At 39.2% G+C, this 20,615-nt stretch overlaps 1 protein-coding gene across 2 annotated transcripts in view; it reads left to right on the top strand.

Annotated features, from left to right (window-relative positions):
* Positions 1-20,615, top strand: part of igsf3 (immunoglobulin superfamily, member 3) — a 108,862-nt gene that overhangs the window by 74,329 nt on the left and 13,918 nt on the right. For both annotated transcript variants that reach the window (XM_028023391.1, XM_028023390.1), the window contains exons 5-6: positions 3,395-3,802; positions 7,579-7,998. In XM_028023391.1, coding sequence (XP_027879192.1) covers positions 3,395-3,802; positions 7,579-7,998 — 828 coding nt within the window. The remainder of the gene's footprint in view (positions 1-3,394; positions 3,803-7,578; positions 7,999-20,615) is intronic.

Below are 20,615 nucleotides of genomic sequence, written 5' to 3'. Positions count from 1 at the left end.
TGCAAATTATACATCTACATTTCACTTCCTGCTTTACTTTATAAATCAGTGAGAAAAAGTGATACAATAAAGCTGTGGAAAAAAGTGATGAAGTTATTAAAATTAAAGACAGAGGGAAAGAGAGAGATAAAAGGGTTTCCCTTTATCCATTAGAGTGTGATAGAAACAAGAAGCAATTTTATTCCATTTTCAGTGAAGGCTCATGCTTATTAGGCGCAATGAGGATGGCAGAAGCATGAGGCAGAGCTTGGCCTAAGGGGAGGCAAAAACTGAGAAACACTCACAAAACTGAAGCGATTCCTCACAGGGGGATGAGATGTCATGCGCCAACCAGAGGTACGGGATGTTTGATGGACGTAGAAGTGACGTGAGCTTCGGCAAAGCAGAAAAAGGATGAAAAAATTTTAAAAAACAGAGCCGAAGAGAAGACTTTTATCCTTTCACTCTGAAGTGCCACTGAGCCCTGTGATCTGAGTCTTCTTTCCTGTGCGTATGTGGACTCGGTGAACAAGCTTCATGGGGTTCAGAAAGAGAATCTCAACCCTCACGCACACGTTCAAAGCTGTCAGTGTAAGAAGCCTGGGGCCAGTTAGTACTACATGCATGCTCCCATATTCACTTACAAGGATTATAATGGACATGAGCCACACTTTTACATACATTTGTTGTCCATTTAAGAAAAAATGTGGTTCTTTTTATTGACGATGGTCTCAGGTGCTCTTATGGTTTTTTTCTGTTTGTTTTTGTAACTGAAAAATTTTATTAGTGCTGTCGTTTGTGTTCACCGTGAGCTTGACTTGTCTTCGTGGTTAACAATGTGGTTCCAATATGGAACAGAATGGCAAAGTATGGATGCAGACCATTTTCCTACCACCTCAAAAATAGCATATTAACAAAAGCAAATGTGGAGTGTGGGTCACCTTAGAAAATTCAAAATACCTAAAGCTAAAGACACCAGGCCACTATCCTGACAGGTGAACTAGAGAAGATATTTTTTTTCCAATAGGAGCTTGCAAGTCACATTTTTGCTTTTATACATATACCTGACTTAACACTTACAAAAATACCCCTTCACTTCAGCTCACAATGTTTTCCTTGAGAATAGTTTAAGATGCCAGACTTATGGTAGCATGTTTATTGACTGCTTTGGTATGACTTATTGATATTGATAATCCACTGCGGTTTCATAAATGTGCTGCCAAAACTTACAAGTTGTTCTTTTGCATCTCGAACTTAAACTTTGCTTTATATGTCATATTTGATAAACAACATTTTAACTGCTTTTTGTGCAGGTCTTCCATACATAGACAGCTGCAATAGGAGTTAGAATATTTCATATAACACAAATTCTTTATTTGCGCAAGATAATATGCACAACCTTTTGCTTTCAAGTGTGAAATTGGTTGTACAAATTGCGGTACATTGCCTATTGTGGGGACAGCTGACAAAGAAAAATATAAACAATACATCCATCATCTGAATTGGGACTTACTGACTCAACTGCCAATTATTTTAAAAAGCCTTAATCAAGTCCTGATACGTGGAAATTGAATCATGAACAACACATGTTTATATAAGGTTTAAAAACAGATCTATTTCAAGGAATGCTTTTTTTATTTTTCATGGAAAACACTGTCCAGGTAACAGAAAATTGACTATAATTCCATTGATAAAGACTTTGGGGCGAGCAGAAACATTGTAAAATCTGCAGCATTGTTACCACTAACTGTGCTCTCTGAAGTGTGACAGGTCAAAATGTATTCTGTGGAAAAATGTGGATGAAAAAAGCCTTGTAGCTCACAGACCAGGACCCATTCAAAAAAGTTGTAGGCACTTTAAAAGATTTAAGGCGCTGTCACGCCCATTGGTCGGCAAAAAGATTGAAGAAAAGTACAACCATCAACTCATATTTGTTCCCTGGCCCGAAGCAGACTAGCGTTACTGTTCAGTAAAGGGCATCTGCTTCTGTCAGCTTAACCCAAAGCTGTATCTCAATGAAGCATGGCTGCAGCAGCATCATAATAGGGATCGATGAAAGACTCAACTTTCATTGGCGCTGTGTTTTAAGTAATGTTGCTACTACTTAAATTGCTACTAATTCATTTTATAGTAATCCATCATAAATTCTGTTTATACTGTATATCTATCAATAAAAGAAAATAAAATTTTATGTTTTAAATTTTCACCCTAGAAGAGAGTGAAATAAAGCTGCCAGTTTTATTTTAGGCATTGCAGCATTTCCCTCTGAATAATTCATTTTGGAAGTCAGACACAATAAAATTACCAGCGACAAAATGATTTTCTGCTTTTGGCAGTTTCCCATTTTCACCTCACACCTGCCTCTCTGCCACCCTGAGACACTTTGAAGTAGACATGAACACAAGTTTGCCATCACTTCCTCTGCTGCACACAAACCCCCTTTTTTAAGGTTTAATGCACTCTTTTAACAAATCTACATTAGAGATTGTTGTTGTTATTTCCTGTACAAAGCAAATAGTTTGTTCTCGTTATCATCTGGAGCTCAGGTCTTGAAGTCTAAACACACAGGAATTTTACAGTTTTAAAAGCACATTATACATTCAGAAATCTATGAACAATTCACACATAAATAGCAATCACCACTGAGAGTCAAATGTTGTATGTTTTAAATAGATTGTACAGAATGTAACTCGATGTAATTGATTGAGTTACACTGACTGAATGACAGACGAGAGTAAATTTGTCGTGATTCAAGCCAGAAATTAATATAGGAGTTTAATTCTCAAACTGCCTGCAAAGGCAGTTATGTAGTTATGTGGAAGTATCAGTCAGTGTAAATAGCATTGCATTCAAAAAAATCAGAGCGGCTTGTGACACTCAGGCTTCGTGACAAAAATACTGTCGGCGGTGATCTAGTGAGGGTTTTACCACGAAAGAGGGTACGGTGTCATAGAATGCAGAAATAATTCTCTTCCAGTGAGGCATGACTGATATTTTTGCAAAAAATACATTTATTATGCATTTTGCCTTTTTGTCTGTTAAGCTACTCCGTCATCTTTTACTAACTTCAATTGAAAACATCTAATTCCTTATTCATTCAGAAAACCTAATTATGTTCTAGTTCTCCCCGATACAATCGGGTGTTGCTAAAGCTTAAAGATTTTTCTTGATTTTGTCGAAACTTGGAGCTTGCAGTGAGTTTTTACTATCTCTGTAGTAAACTTGAGCTGACAAGCAAAAATGTAAGCCTGATGGAGCATAAAACTATGGGTGCACATGTAAACAAAGAGGCTTCTAAAAATTTGTTGTACTTATGATTTTTAGTAAATTTGCAACATTTCAATATATGCATATAATGAGACACACTGATTCTCATCTTCAATCTTTTGTCTGTCTGTTTTCTTTATTTCTACAGAGAACAACACCACAGTGTCGCTATCTGCTAACTCCTCTGAAGTCCTCGAAGGAGACCCCATCCAGTTGATGTGCTCAGTCAGCTCTGCTATTGCCCCGCTGACTGTCGTATGGCAGTGGACAGGCAGGCAATCAGCCGGACCGATCCAGGAAGTAGCCTCTGTGGATCGGGACGGTACTGTTACTCATGGACCCAGCTACAGAGAGCGCTCCGGTTATGGGGAAATTCGTGTTGAGAGGGTGCGTGCTGACATTTTCTCCCTATCCCTCTACAATGCTTTACCTGGAGATGAGGGTCAGTACCGCTGCTCAGCAACCCAGTGGATTAACATTGGCACCGAAACAGACCCAAACTGGGAGAAGCTTGGCGAGCAATCAGCCACCAAAACAGTCACAGTAAAGACTGTTGGTAAGTTATACCATATAAGCCTGGATTCTCCACCCCAAATGTTGTGCATTTGGAAACTTGAATATTATTGGAAAAGTTCAATTTATTTCTGTAATTCATTTCAAAAAGTGAAACTCCAAGCCATGCTGCTCCCGTTGATGGAGTTATTAATGAAAAATACCAATAATCAGTGTACGCTGCTTTTTATTAGGCTGCCAGTTTTCAATTTGTTAGTCCTATTCAATAAATGCACATATATAGGGTAGCAATTTTGAATTCTTATTTGATATCAGCATTAGTAACCTTGGATAACATAAATTAAAACTTAAAATATGTTCATGTTTATCCAATGAATCTACTGTATATAATGCATGACTTTTACCTATTAACACTGAGACACATTACAGTAGTATATGTGGCATCAACATTTTACATGGGAAAATATTGCCTTTAATATGTTATATACTTTGTTTCCCTTCCAATTGAGTCTAAATGCAGCTGCAGGAATGGGGGTTAAGGGGTTAACTGGGATTCATTGTTTATGTAGTTCAAATATAGTCTGCTTTTTTAAAATGTCTTGAAGTCAGTAAGGCATGTAAACAGTCTGACTAGCACAACGAATGCTACTTCAACACCAAATCACACTGAGCCATGTAGTTTGTGATTTGGTGAATGGCTCAGAAAACACATGCAGTCCTCACATTTGAACATCCCATGGTTTATTCGTGCACCATTTAGGGGAAGGAGCAATTATGAGAGACACACACTCTTAACACTACCTGCCTCGTGTCAAGAGCAGTGCTCTTCCCATGATGCCAGGGATAAACCTATACACGCCAATACACGCACGCACACCCCCACACATATGGATTAGTTAGAATAATTAGAATGGAAATGCGGAAGCAATATGTTTCACAGTCTGCGAGTTTCCTCTGTCACCGCTGAGTTAAGCTTAACATTCACAGTTCAGGCAGAGGAAGCCACTGGAGCGGAGCAGTTTGGAGCTGGCAGGCCACAGCACCAGGCGTTCCCACACTCGCACGATCGAGGGATTAGCTCCCTGCAGCAGCACAGAGCGGCGCTGCAGAGAGTAGATGTCAGTTTTTAAGTGGCCATTTGTCAAGTTGGAGCAACAAGAACAACATTAGTCTGAGGAACAAGAGACACATTATGCAAATGTGGGAGAAGTCCAAAGCTGCTCATCGTTCTTGGGTTAGACTCCTCAACGTCGCCTCCTCTTCTTGTCCTCCATGCTTGTTGATCAAAGGATTTTCTGAATATGCACCGTTGCGTGACGGTCAATGTGTTTTTTACTTTGGCCCTCATTTTTCTCACTTTACCCCTCCAGCTGCAGCTTTATTGAACCTAATCCTCCCATGCAAATAGAAGTCTGATTTTTCTTCCAGCTTCCAGCTTGTACAACTGTTGGCGTGATTTTTTAGTCCCTGTTCTTTTTTTAACTAAAAGGAGGGAAAAAAACTTCTGCTCCAAGTTTTCTGTCTAAGCACAGATGTTAACCATGTCGTCAGAGTGAACCAGTTAAAGGCTGTATATCTTCATATTTTATATATGGCTGCTGCACCCTCATTAATGGTCTCCATCTGATTGCTAGTGGTGAATAGAGGGATGTCCTCTGGAGGCTTTGCGTAAAGTTTTCTTTTTTACCTCAGCTGACTTGCTTAAAGGGGATTTGTCCGGTTGCCTGTTTAATTCCCAATCTATGTTAATGGGATTTTAATCTACAGACCAATACAGAAGATAATTGGAAAGAGAGAAAAGGAAGTGAAATATTGTTTTCGGCATCTTTTTTTAGAAATATAAATCTGAAAAGTATACAGTGTGTTTGCATTTTCTTTCAATTTGGTTCCCCAAATCAAAATTCAATTAAACTGACAACCATGAGCAGTCAAATGTATAGTGAGGCGCAACTGCGAAACTTTCAAGGCCTGCTTGTCCATCAGAACTGACAGCCAAGAGAACATTAATCAGAGAAACAGCCCAGAGGCCCTTTATGACCTTGGAAGAGCTGGAGAGCTTTTTGCTCAGAGGACAATTAGTAGTTGTGTACATTGTTAAAAATATGTCATGTTTGCAGTCTATCACAAGAAAATACATAAAAGAAGTTGTGTTGGTCAGATACGGCCATCCCAATGCTGAAAAAGGTTAGTGTTAGCATTATTGCATGGAGCACATTTTTATAATAAGGACTGGGATCCTGGTAAGAGCTGATGGAAGGGTGGATTGAGCTACATACAGGGGAAACATTGAGGAAAATCTTTAAGAAGCTGGAGAAAAACTGGTAAGATGGTTCCCCTTCCAACACGACAAAATGCACACAGTCCCAGCTACAACCGAATAGCTTAGCTCATTTATCTAAATGAATCACTCAAAATTCAGACCTAGATCCAAAAGGAACTGCAGCACAGCTTGAAAATCCATGTTCCATTCAGTTTGACTGAGCTTGAACTATTTTGCTAACACGAATATGCAAAAATGTTAGAGATATACTACCATAGACTTGCAGTGAAAAATTTGGTTTTACAAAGTTTCGACTCAGTAGGCTAAATACCAACTTGTTAACATGTTGTGTTGCTTTGTGTTGTTCTACCACATTAGACCGATGTGGAAGATCAACCACAGTGCTTGGTCTACCACTAATGGCAGATTTTATTAGGATTTTTATTTTAAATCCTAGTCAAATGTATCAAAATTTGCGCCTGCAATATGACAAAATGTGGAAAAATTCAGGTGCCCTGAACAGAAGAAAGACCTATGTGAACAGGCAACCTAGTGGTATGTCCTATTGTCCTAAGTACAAAATACAATATTCCACAAAACAGTGATTTATAGAAGAAGTGGCGGGATGGACAGATGGATGGGAGCAGTTTTGTCAGGAGATGAGAGATAGAGCGAGAGCAGAGACTTATTGTCTGTTAGGGAATTATAGCCTCAGGCGGTCGTCCCAACAGCAGCAGCCAAGTTTGGACAGAGAGCCATTGATTAGACGCCCTGAAGGGCACCAAGGAGGATGGCTGTCAGAGGATGACACAGGGTGAGGACACACTAAAGGAAACAACAGGGCTGTTGACAAGAACATAATGGAGGAATCTGCAAAGTCTCAAGGAAGTACATTGACAGGACCAAAGTTGGCTCCACCCCATTTTTTTTCTCATCCATATATCTACTTTGTCCTAATGAGCAACCATCAACATACTCAAAAATAGTGAGAGAAGAGCAGTGTTATTATCATTATTGTGTCTTATCTTTTGATTTATTTTCTCTCTACCTTGGCCTCCAACAAAGGTATGTTTTGGCTTTATCGAGCCAGGCAAATGTTTTTGCCTAATGAGGACAGTTTAGACTTGGCAGGAGCTGCGTGTACATCGAACATTGGTGCTTAGAGGAAATCTCTCCCTCGGGTTTCTTCTGTTACATTACCATTCATTTTCAAGCACACTAAGAAACAAGTACAAAAGCCACTTATACAGGCCTCTAGAATCTTTGGCTATGAAAATATAGGGAAGAACTTGTGAAGATTTAAAGCTTCTTTAAGTATAAGTCAATGTCCTTTCCGTCAATACTGTCTGTGTTCCTCCAGTATGGGGCTTATGCCTTTTAGCATCCTGGCTTTCAGCAGGAGATTGTACCCCCTGCATCAGTAGAGACTAGACTTAATTACATGCACAAGTCAGCGTGGCTCTATTAGAGCCACTCAGCAGAACCAATAAATCTAATAGAGAAGCCATATGACTATGTGTGATCTTAACCCCCTGTGCCCTTCTTCTCCCATCACCCAGAGTCTTCATTTATGGTGTCGGCCTCATCGCGGACGCCATCGATCTCCTTTGGAGATTCCTTTGACCTCCTTTGTCTGGTCAAGCCTCGCCACAACCCCAGGGTCCCCACATCGGTCACCTGGCGTTTCATGCCAACTGGTGCTCAAGATGACGATCAGGGAGAGTTCAAGGACCTAGTGACGTTCACTCGCGAAGGCACCCTGCAATGGGGAGAACAACTGCTTGGTTTGGGCACTCGCACCACTGTGGACCGCTCACACTCCAACACCAACTTCCGATTGTCTGTGACCCGCGCAGGGCGCCGCGAGGCTGGCAAGTATCAGTGTACTGCCATCCTGTGGAGGAAGAACTATGACAACAGCTGGAGCAGAGTGGCTAACCGCACCTCCAACCTTCTGGGCATCAATGTCCTTCAGCCAGGTAAGGCTTTATTTCCCTTTGTCTAGCAGAATGAACAGAACTGCTACTCAAACAGTAATAAAAGCAAGGCAAGTTTATTTGCCACACCAAATTTATATAGTAAAATGAAGGAACAAATGTAACAACTAAACATAAAACAAAAAAAAATAAAAAATAGGAAAAAAAATAAGCATCACATGAAAGTAAAGAAGCAAAAATTTAAAACAAATAGCTGAAACAATATCAATTTGAGATATACATGGGAGTATACATGTTATACTCCCATGTATTCAGGGAGTTATAACAGAAGTAAGATGCACAGGAAAGAAATAAGACTTTCACTTGTTTAGTTCTGGTCCTCTGAACACAAAACACATCTCTGATGATCTAACTAATTAGGTATTTATGGTTTGTACTCGACAAGCAACACTTAAATGTGTTTGGTGAAACACATAGATTCATTAATGTTTTGAGAGACTGATTTTTTTAAAGTCTTTATTTCTGTTAATTGTGATGAGTTTTTTTTCTTTTGTAATGAGAACACATTTCTAGGAGATTAGAATATTACATCTTAATATTACAATAATGAAAAAAAAATATTGTAAAACAAAGATGAGAGGTTAATAACAAGTATGTTCAAATCTACTTTCATAATGTACTTTTAATCAAAACAAACTAGCTTTTACACAACACATATTCCAATCCATTGAGCTGTGTCTGTATCCTTTTTCTCACAGGGGACCAGTTTATTGAGTCTGCTGTGATATGATTGATTTCTCTGGTGTTAATTAGGTCTCTTTAGGTGCTTTTTGGATAAATTGTGGATGCTCCGTCTTCTTTAACCTCATTGATTCTAGCAAGATCCTGCTCTTTAAAAATGAGTTATTTTAATAAAAAAATGAATTTAGACATTTCTGCATTAAGTTGCAGGCTTTTATGAACACAAACACAGTGGCTAAATCAACTGTGATCTCTGTGTGGTAGCATACATAGAGTATGCTGTCACTAAGAGACTGCATACAGTTCAAGTCAGATTATGGACTACTACTGTAATAGCAGTCCATAATCTGACTTGAGCACAGGGGACATAGTAATCCATGAGTGGAACCTTGAGGAACCCCACAGAAAAATTGTTTGTTCAGATTAAGAATTGCTCTAAATTGTCCAAATCCACCAAGTGCATTTATCAGAGGACCAGAATGTCCTACCCACTTTTCCAGTCAGTCTGTCAATATTTATGATCAACTGTAAGAAATGCAGACCTGACATCCAATACAGAAGTCTTAGATGCATCACTGTCAATGTTATTTAAAGCATTAAGCAACAGCACTGAGACCAATTCAGTTTCAGTGCTTTGAGCTGAACATTTTACTTGTCTTTTGATCTAAAGGAGTACCAGCAGCAGCAACAGAACTCTGGTAGTCTTATTTAATTGTTGGTTATCAACATATTATTGGTAAACTGCTTATCTTAGTGGTCTTCACCAATAAATGTTAGGGTAGGTTACACAGGAACCACAGACTGACATGTACAGACTTTCACATGCACACACAGGATGAATCTACCAGAGCTCAGAGGATTTCTACTGGCTCTAATTGCGCTTAGTCTCTGGTTTAGCAACTAATTGTAGTGTCTCTGGATGTCTGCCTGTGTGTATAGAGCAGGGTGGAGTCTTCTAATGGAGTGCAGCGAATAGATTGCTAAATATCCCACAGGAAGAGAAAACTGAGCGAAAGTAGTGGGCAAGACAGAAGCAAACGACAGAGACAGAGAGAATTAGGAAGAGTGATGAAGAGAGAGGGAGCGATCTGTCCTTGAACCTTTTTCCTCCATGGAGACATTAAACCGTCTAAGCCACCCTCATTGGCCCTTTGTGTTTTACACACACACACGCACGCATGCACACCCACGCCTACAGACAGAGCCTAATTAGAGGAGGAACACAACACAAAAACATGCAGCAGAACTCACATTTGCCCAATTTGGCAGAGCCTGTTGTGCTTCAGCAGTGTGATATTTCACTTATTCAGGTGTATGTGCCTCGGGCAAAAAGTCATTCTATTAATAAAAATATATCCACAAATCTTAAGCTTTTAAATCAGAGCAGCATATAATAGTCTCCCCTGCAGTTATAGTAGGGGTTAAACGTGCTGGATTTAGTGTGAAGTATGTCAGTAATTTATGTGGAAGGCATGAGATGTAGGTTTTCATCCCCCAATCATGTAGCAGTTTTCCCACTATGTTCTATTTGTAGCAAAGAATGATGCACATAGGCAGGCATTCTATGTTTAGGTGATGATGTATAAGATGCTGCACAGCTTTCAGAAGCAGGCCTCAAAGATCAATTCCACTTTTGAAGTGAACCAGAGGCCATCTGGTCACGTGTAACACAAAGGTAGGACTCCCATCTATGTTGCTATTGATTGGGCTGTGTGCACAAATTCAAGCAGATATAAATGGACTGGAATATAAAGGCACAGCTAAAGAAACTGTACAATACTTGTAATATTTGCCATTCACCCAGAACAGTCTTACGCAGAGCTTTTCAGCATGTGGACCAACGAACAAACAAGTCGGGGTTAATGGTTTAGAGGTGGTTTAAAGTAAAGTTGGGTAATATATAAATTTCAAATTATATGAACACTTTCACAGTGCTCTCTTAGGTCCATTTTACTTTTAATATTAAAACACGATATAACTGCAAAACCTATCATGTCAAGGTTGTCAAGCTAAACTGACAGGTCAGGCAAGGAGATAATTAATCAGAAAAGCAACCAAAGAGAGGAAGAGAGGCAAGCGGAAGCTCATTGCTGAAAGAAAGCCAGAAAAATTTACATGTGCGATGTAGGGGACAGGTTTTCTGCTCAAATGAAACCTTTTTGGCCTATTTAGAAAAATCTATGAACAGTCAAAACCAACAATGCATACCACACCGAAAACACCATGATTAAAGTGAAACGTGGTGGCACTATCTTGGTGTGGGGATTTTCTTATCATTTAAGTGAGTATGTATAAGATTATGTTCAGCATTCAGAGGCAGACCATAGTAATCAATTAGTCTTGATCTCTGTGGAAGGGATCAACCAGATAGTTGTTCTTGTTTTAGCATTTTTCCCAGAAAACTTGATTGAAGCTTTGCTGGTTTATCCAATTAATTTTCTGTCATAACGAAGGGGAGAATATTTTTGCAGATAGCCTGAATATGAGGAACTCTACTTATTTCTAACATTTAAAGTAAGCAATACCTCGCATAAAAACCTGCAGACAAGTAACTTCACACTTTTCCCATCAATGTACACCCCTACACACAAATACAAACGGATGTAAATAGACTCCCACAGAGCCACAGCTACAGTACTACTCATGAACATCTGACCTTAACCATTGACCCAAACCAGACTTCCTCCTCTGAGCTCTTCAGGAGCAATCATCCTTAATGCTCATTTACGTTCCTTAAACCGACACAGCTTACTTTGTTTAATCTTAAGTAGAAAAATCTAAAGAAAACACACATTTCCTCACACAGGCAGACTTTCGTCCTTCCTTTTGGAAGCAGTCTGTCTCCTTGACAAAGTGATCTGTTACCTTGGTAATGCCATCAGTTTCTGTGGCGATGTGATCAGTTGCCAGGAGAAATCCAATCATTTACCTCAACAGCGCAATCATTCTGTGTGTAAGGCCACTTTCTCATCAAGCAGGGAGTGAGTGAGTAATTCTTTTATCTTAACACTTACCAAGGCCGTGTTCAGTTCTTGCCGTGCCATCCTCCTCTGTTGTTCAGCCTTCGATTATATCAGTGATTCATTTCTCAAAATGTAGGCAGTCCAAGTGCTGAATGCAATTATTTATTACCTCGGGTAAAGATGTTCAAGAAACTTTAAAACAAATCCTTCTTTTAACTTAAAAGAAATCAATAAATCAAAATACAAGATTCACTTATTTTTCTCAGGCCTCCTTGATCTGTTGTCTGCATTAACCTGGAATCATCTCACCTAATTTCGCCAGTTTTCACAACACACTGCAGCAAAATTTCAAGAAAAATTCAACCTTATTTTGGATGTAATTATTCACATACAAATTAATCATTGGCACCAATAAAAATCTCTGTAAAATAACCATATCCAAGTCCTTTCTGAAGTTCTCAACGTTTTGATGTTTGTCTGAGTGTTTGGCATGACTTCTAGTTTCCCTGGGGAATAAACATGACATGACATATAGAGCTAGTGCTTTTAACAATATGCCACTTGGTTGGATAAAGATCCATCTTGTCACCACTCAGTGATTTTTATGTTAAAAGCTATATCTATACAGCTTACTGTTAGAGAACTACAGCAAAGCGTAGCTTCAAGAAGTAACAAAGTCTTCATATCAAACATTAGACTCTTTCAAATGCTTGATGTTTTGAAAGGATTTTAGGAAACAAAGCCCTTTCTGTCCTTCCATCAAGAACGTAAACATGCAAAGCTTTCTGAACTTTACTTGGACTAACTGGAGTCATGTACATTGATTAGATAAGACTCAGATTGAGTATTTCAGCAACATTTCAGTCGATTTATCACACTGTTAATCTGTTTCCATTTCTAAGGCCATAGGAAACCTTGTGTGAGTACTTGGGGTCCTTACATTTTTTAGAAATACCAGGAGACTTTTAAAAAATAGGGTGATTTTTACAGGAAAATGTTAAAATGGAAAAATCAATTCAGCAATTTTTCATTGGATTTAAAACTCTTCCATTTCCATTGCACTCCACAGGCCTAAATCCCATCAGAAACTTGTGAGATGAACTGAAGTTACAAGTCGAATAAGAAAGGACCATGACTTTGGATGGCTTAGAGAAACTGTGCAATGTCACTGAATAAAATCTATTTTAAAAGTTATTTCTTGTTAGCAAATGTATAGGCAGCACAGATGATAATATAAAACTACCTTTTCCTTAATGTGGAAGGTATTCTCCACTGAAACTGTTTCTTAAATAAAAGGAAAGATTTACTTAGATTTTTTAGTACTAGATCACGATTCTAGTACAGCCATATTTATATTAATATGGTTGCTGCTCTATCAATCACTTTGCCTCATGCGTCTCTCCTTTTATCTGTACTTTTTTGTGAAAGGTAAACCAGTACTGGCTCAATGAAGCCATTAAAATGTTGTCTTGTTCTCAGAATTATAGGATAAAAGAGAGAGAACGTAATTAGGGAAAAGCAACCAGATGCTAACAAAGGGAGTTAAAAAAGAGTAATGCAATTTGTTAATGCAAATACTGTACATATTACTGTGCATGTTCAGTTTATTGTACAAAAGCAAGTGGCCCTGTGGATGTGCCTCAGAGAGCAATGCACTTGCTATGCATATGCTTCTTTGACCCCCGACACCCAGAATCAAACTGCTTCTCTCAGCTTTATGCTGGTTCAGCACATACTGTAGACTACCACCCAACATTCAAGAGAAAGTTGCATACACCTAATATTATACAGATTCAAATCGCATAATGACCATCCTCATTAAATTATTATGGGACTTCAAAAGCAAAGGAAGAAAACAAGCATTAAAAACCGAAACCCTGATCCAAAGATCCGCGGTCCTTAAATTAGCGGGAGAGACGTGTTGGATGTAGATAAAAGCTGGACCAAACTCGCACAGAAGAAGTCAGCTGGTCAGCGTAATATTTTCTTCAAACTGTGCCTCCCAGAGCTTCCTCCTGTTCCAGATTGGTTTAGCAGCACGCTGCCTGCGTCCAAGTCCCAGGGGTATTATAAGAGGAGCTCACCGCTGTGTCTGCATTTGCAATACTTTCCAAACGTTTTCATACCCCTTGAACTTTTTTGAACATTTTCTCACCAAACCACCACAAATTTCGGTACACTTTATTGGGATTTCTGTGATTGACTAAGACTATATGAGGTATGTTTATAAAGTTTGTGGAAGGAACATGTATATGTGTTTATTTATATTTATGTTAAAAATGCCTATACATTTGCCACAAGAAATCTGAACTAAAGTCAGATTTCTTGTTTATGTGGCAAATCTGACTTGTAAATCTGATTCTTATTCTGGTGTCCTTTAACATTTCTGGTGGGTGGAGACTGGTGAATTCATAATAATGTAAAGGGCACCAAACTGGCTAAAGCCGGCATGCCGCTAATTGTCTTCAGAAATCACCAGTATGTAAGGTGCCAATTCAATGCTATGAAGCTTACCAGAAATTGCCTGCGATGTATGCAACCATGCTCTAATAAAAATTGCTGTTAATGTTAATTCAATATTTGGAAGTGTGACCAACATGGACTGAACCACTTCATTCACTTCCTCTGATGCTATTGCTAAATGGCAGCAGAGACTACAATTCTAAAACAGTGCAGAAAATCAATGTCATTGTTCACAACTTCTCCTTCTGATCAGTAATTGGCCAGGTGGACGTTCCTACCGGAGGCAACCCAAGTAAACGGGAGAAAGCCCAGACTTTGCTGTAGAGATTTGAATCGAGCATAATAGCACAGACAGGCAATGGCCAGCCTGCCTGCAGCCCAAACTTACTGAACTTGTGTTATGTTGCAAAAAATTATTCACTTAGTATGCATACAAACATGAGCCAAACCATATATCTTTGTACTTTCACTTGAAAATTATGCACCACTTTTTGTCTGTTGCATAAATTCCCAATAACATACACTGAAGCTTGAAATTGTAAGATATAGCAAAAAGTTGAAAGGATATAACTACATTTGCTAGGCACTGAATAATAATTTTGCAGTTATTGTAAAGTTAACCTAATGCAGCAATTGGACATTTGAATTATCCACCAAAGGCTAGCTACAGAAAACTATTACACACCGGAGTACAAGCCTCATCTTCCTGCAAGAATGTGCAAACGCACGGTGGGATTACCTCCTAAAGCAGAAGTGTAATTATCCAGCATGATGGAAGATGATTAAATATTAGCCAGCACTCGGAAGGATACCCAGAAATGCACAGAAACACAATATGCAGCCTCACATACAGCGCAGGAATGATTAGATTTCAGCTGATTGAGTTTTCTCTTTGTCTCTTTCTGAAATGCAATAATGGCAAACACATGTTCAGCATGGCAGATCACCAGGGAAGTCCCCGTCTCTGGTACACAATCTAATATCATCTACTCATAACCCCAAACTACACCGGCATACACACACACAGCAAGATGCACATGAACGCCAGGAGACAAAAAAAATGCCCAAAACTAATTATGCAGAATCTTCTCTAATAGAAGCACCGTTTGGATTAATGATAATTTGGGGAGATCAATGAGGGTTTTTTTTTTTCTTTCATCTTCATTTGAGTGTGTGCAAATGCACGTCAGTGCGTGTGAGTCTGGCAAGGGGAGCGAGATATTAAGACAGTCTGGTTATTGGCTGAGTTAGAAAGATGATGGTTATAACTGGGGGGGAGGTGTCCCACTTTGAGTTTTTTTTTTTTGCCATCTCTTCTCTCGCACCTACTCTTTGCCGACTACCTTAACTCACTCAGTCAAACATCACGATGCCTTCTTTTTACTTCTCCTTTGAGTGACTCCTGCTTTGAGTTAGTCACATAATCCTCTCACCATCTTTTCCCAGATTCTCATATGCTTTTTCCCTGTTAATAAAGTGTGTCTTCCTATAATATCGTCTAGATGTGCTCTATTTTCATGCAACTGATGTAGCTACCACTTAGCATTTATTGATGGTGTTTACATCAAAGCAATAATTGGAGATTCCCGCTCATCAGGCCATGAATTTGAGCTGTCGATCTTCATTACGGCCTCATCTATTCCATCTTCACTCGCTACCACTCCGTGCTTTTTCCATATTTTGTCCTCACTCCCTCTGTAAGCTCCCTAATGTCTTCCTTCCCCTTCACTCCCACTCAGCTGCATGTTCCCCTCCTCACGCCCCCAGCCTCTTTCTCACTCCTGTGATTTTTCAATATTTTATAATTCCCTACTTTCCTCCACCTCCTCCCCTGCAACATTCTCTCTATTATATTTACATTTTCCTCAAATAGCTTTCATTATTGCGTGAATAATAAGTGTATTGCAGTCATACAGCTTTTTTTTCCCGGTGTTATTGTTCGTGGCGGAGTGGTAAATCTTTTCTCGTTTTTGGTTGCAGACGGATGTAGTTTGTTTGTCTTTATCATTCCTCTAAGTTCACCCGAGTGCACACACCACTTGACTGTTCTGCCGACAGTTTATACTTCGCATATTCAAATAATCAGAATGCACTCAGAGACCTGTCAGTCTTTTGCATGCACACAGGACCACAGAAGGTCATGGCGTGTGATAAATAGAGGCTTGGAGGGGGGTGCACTGAAACAGAAAATAATTTCATAAAAGGCTTTTGATTAATTATGTCTGTTTCAGGCATTCAAGGTCAGGTTCCTTCCTAGTCGTGTCTTCCTTGTCTCCAAAAACCCCCCTCACATTTCTCTGTTATGACCCTCACACAGGCACATTTTTCTGTCAAAGCTAATCCAATCTGGGCTTCATTTCCTTGTTCGGCCCAGTCTGCCAACACAATGAGATTCCCTGTGCCCCTCTATCTCTCTTAAGCACCTAAGTGTGCGCGTGTGCACGTTTTTGAGTCCTGCTGCTGCTGTAATTGAAGTCGTAACTCAGAGCCAGATACAGTACAGTTGCTCCCCATGTAAATCAGTGGCTAATGGTTGGAGCAAGCAGAGCTTCTTCCTGAGCGCACGCATACGTACACACACAGTGCTTGTCATTCTGCAGACTGCACTGACAAAAGAACCACTGTTCTGTGTGAATAATGAGTATTTTATGTTTTATGCTTATTGGCAGACCTCCTTCCAAAACACACAAAGTCATGCAGACAAGCTCAGTCTAATGTGTCTCTAATATGCTCCCCCTTCAAGCTCATACTTTAGGTCATGAGTCTCCCAGAGTTTCCCTGCAAAATTTCCTCTTGCCCACTCCTTCTAGATCTGCCGTCCAAGTTTATCCTAACAGTTAGACAGGCAGACAAAAAGAAAAAAAAGTGCATTTGTACTTCACCCCCTTTAGCAGTAATGTAGTTCATCTTTTAGGGTATCCATTTTGTCACCACCAACTCTGACCAGCTTCTCTAATCCTGCTGAAGAACAGCATCCCCTCATCTGCCACCTCTGTATCATGGTGGGAAGGATGTGTTGTTCATGTCAGTGTTGGATTTCCACCACAAAAAGAGTCAAATTTTGGTAATATCTGACCAGAGTTTCATCTCCTGTATGCTTGTTGTAACCTTTATGTAGCTTTTGGTACGCTGGAAACATGACTCAGTGTTGCTTTTTAGCTATGCCTTTTATCTTGGCACTCTTCCATAAAGGTCAGCTTTGCTGAATGCACCACTAATTGTCGACAGATGTTCCCATCTGATCAGAGCACCTCCACAGTTCTTCCGAAGACACTATAAGCCTCTTGGTTGCATTTTTGTGAATGCTTTCTGTGCCTGGACTTTCAGTTTAAGTGGATGGTCATTTCTTGGTAGTTTTGCAGTTGTTTCACACTTTTTCTATTTTCAGACAATGGCTTGAACAATACTCATTGAGACGTTCAACGCTTGGGTTAGTGTTTTGACCTAACTTTGTTTTAAACTTGCTGTTCTTCACATCTCTACTGTTATTTGGTTCGTTTGTTCACTGATGTTCTATATCAAACCTTTGAGGAGTTAACAAACAGCTGCACTTAAACTGAGGTTAAATTGTGTGCAAATGGACTCCATGTAAAAAGGGGTAATTTCTTAAGGCTTTTCTTTGCACTGAATTTTACTTCAGGGTATCAGATTGAAGGGGGATTAATACTAATGTACACCATGCTTTCCCAATTTTAATTGCAAAATGATTTGAGATTATTATATCTCTTTTTTCTAATGTGCATTAACAGACTACTACTTTAAAATCTTCCAAGGAGATGATCCCTTTTGCAAAATGCATAATTTGTTGGGGGGTGGGATATTGGGGAGATTTCTTAGGGCTATTTATACAGATTTTAGACTACACACAAGAAAAAGGCATTTTTCATTAAATTTGATCAAGTTTAACAGCTTTTTAGTTTGACTCAGACATCAGTAGATGTATTTATAAGGATTACTTCTTACATTTTATTTATCAAGTGGATTTATAACTTGTAAAGACAGATGGCAGCTTCTTCTTCATGTCTTTTCAACAAAGCTTTGTACAGGATTAAGATCCAATTACATACAGTCTAATAAATTTAAGTTATACTACAATAGCATCAAATTCAGCAGATCATATAAGTAAAAAGGCTGATTGGAAGTCGTTGAGATTTCAGCAATGACTCATTCTTATCAACAGTGTAGCAGGTGGCTTCGGAGATGAACCACCTCATTTTAACATGAAGGAACTTTATACACAACCAGGTTCAGTGTGAGCAACCATGTGTTATGGCCAGATGAAGAAGATAAGGTGAATTATTTTACAAATGATAAAAAGATGTGCTTGCATTTAAAGCGTTAAATATAGCCAATCACTTAAAGATTGTAGCACCAAATCGGTCCAGAATTATTCATTTAAAAACAGAATGACATGAAGATCTTTTCATGGTATGCATCTCCTATGGTTCTTTGTCTAAGCGAGCATCGAAACGGGACATGAGCAGCTTGATTGGTGGTCTGTGAATGACCAGAGGTGCCTCAAAACTGGGCTTTTTAGTGAAAAGGCCTATAGATATCCATATTTAACTCAGCCAGCGATGAGTCGTGGTAATATCCTTCTGACACAATGGGATCATAGATACATCACAGTCATTAGCATAGAAATTACACTTCAAGCTCTCCAAAGGAAGCCACTTTTCATTCAGAGGAAACTCTGAATGAAAAGTGGTTTTCATTACTTCCGACGTTCGTTCGGCCTGCCCTGCCCTATACTGCTCCTGTTTCAGAAGTTCAGTAAGGTCATTGTGTCGTTTTTTGTTTGTTTTTTATTGTGTGAAGTTGCTGCGGGTAGTGCCAAGCCAACGTGAGCTGTCCTCTTGGAGGATCAGGGTGCAACTGAAACCTTTGGTCTTGTCCCAATGCTGGACCCACTGCGAGGGCAGTGCTAAATGCTGAAAGCATCAGCGTCCTTAAAGGTGCAGCAGGCGAGACATCGTTCTCACTTTGTCTTTTACATCTCACTCCTGTTTTTTAGACAGTTTTTTTTTTTCATTTCTTTTGCACACATCTCTCTCGATGTCAATATCAGTTCTTTTTGATGATATTCACCCATAGCTTTTTGTTTATTTTTGCCTCTTTAGAAAAACTTATCAATTTTTTTTTTCTTTAATTCACGTCTTTGTTCTTCACATTATTTCATCTTTTAAATTTGAAACATGAAAGTAGATTTGTTGCCCGGTGGATGAATTTCAGCTCCGTGATGTTTCAGGACATATTAAACTAGAAGCGCTGAACCACATTTCTGATGTTCGCGCTTCATTTAGGCCTCGTTAATAGTCATGAACCCACAGGTTAGTCTGCTGAATATTTATGCAGGGCTGATTAGACAAGAGTGACAGACTGTGATGGGGGCAAAAGATGAGAGGCTTAAGTGAGAGCCACAGCCTGTCCTGTATTAAAAGATTTCAACGGCAGCGGCATCGCAGAACAGAAACATAAAATGAATCATGTTTTTTTTCTCCCTGGGAAACAGTAAAGGATAGCACAGCCTTTGATTTACCATTTCGGGCCACATCCTTCTCTGAACACTCAGCCAGGAAGTTTTACAGCTCCTTTGAAGTTAACCTAAAATTTTGTTACAAGTGTGAGTGAGAGAGTAAAAGCTGTGACTGGTGTGCTCTGAAGTGGCACAGTAGAACCCCCCTTCATCCCCAAGACTCTGACTTGTTTTCATCAACCGGGCTTCGTAAACAATAAGCCCGAGGTTTGGGTACAGTCGGACAGGATTGTTATTTATAGACTTTGTGCAAGTCCTCTGATAAAAGAAAAAGCTTTTACAGTGGCATTCAGGGAACTGTGTCTCTCAGTTTCAAAGAAACTATCTGGTTTTGTGCTGCAGTTGATGCTCCACCTTCCAGAGCAATTGTGCGAAATTTCACCAGCTACTTTTGAAGCAATCTTTCACACAGACAAACAAATGCAGATGATTGCTTACATCTGCCTAGGCTCTTTCCTCTCTAAGAGGAATACGGGTTGCTTTGTTTTCAACCATGCTGTTTTCTGCGGCCATTACACTAGACCAATTAGGCACACATAAAAACAGGGTGAAAACGAGTTTCAGAGAGCAATTAGAGGCTTTACTGATTGGGTTTGGGGAGTTTGTGGAACAAGCTCACAAAGCAACTGGAATGTTGTTGGATAATGGCATGTTCTGCATCTTAAATAATCTCATAATCAATCAAAGGAAGGTAATGTATTTTAAGTTTATGAATTAGGTAGTGGTGTAATGACACATCCAGCTCACAGGATGAAAGTACACAATCATTTGCTAAGATTGAAATTTTGTAAAAAAAAAAAAAAAGAACAAACAAAAAAAAGGGTTTCAAAAATCACAGTTTGTTTTAAAGAATCTATAATCAGTGTTGGGTGACTTAGTCCAGGTTTGACTAATCCATATATTGTGGTTTTTATGCTTGTCTAATTCAAAAGTTACAAAGGTTTCATAAATATTTA

This window comes from Xiphophorus couchianus, chromosome 7 (assembly GCF_001444195.1).
Source record: "Xiphophorus couchianus chromosome 7, X_couchianus-1.0, whole genome shotgun sequence".
Classification (NCBI taxonomy): Eukaryota; Metazoa; Chordata; class Actinopteri; order Cyprinodontiformes; family Poeciliidae; genus Xiphophorus; species Xiphophorus couchianus.
The sequence above is the reverse complement of the archived record's forward strand: the minus strand, read 5'-3'. Positions and strand labels throughout refer to the sequence as shown.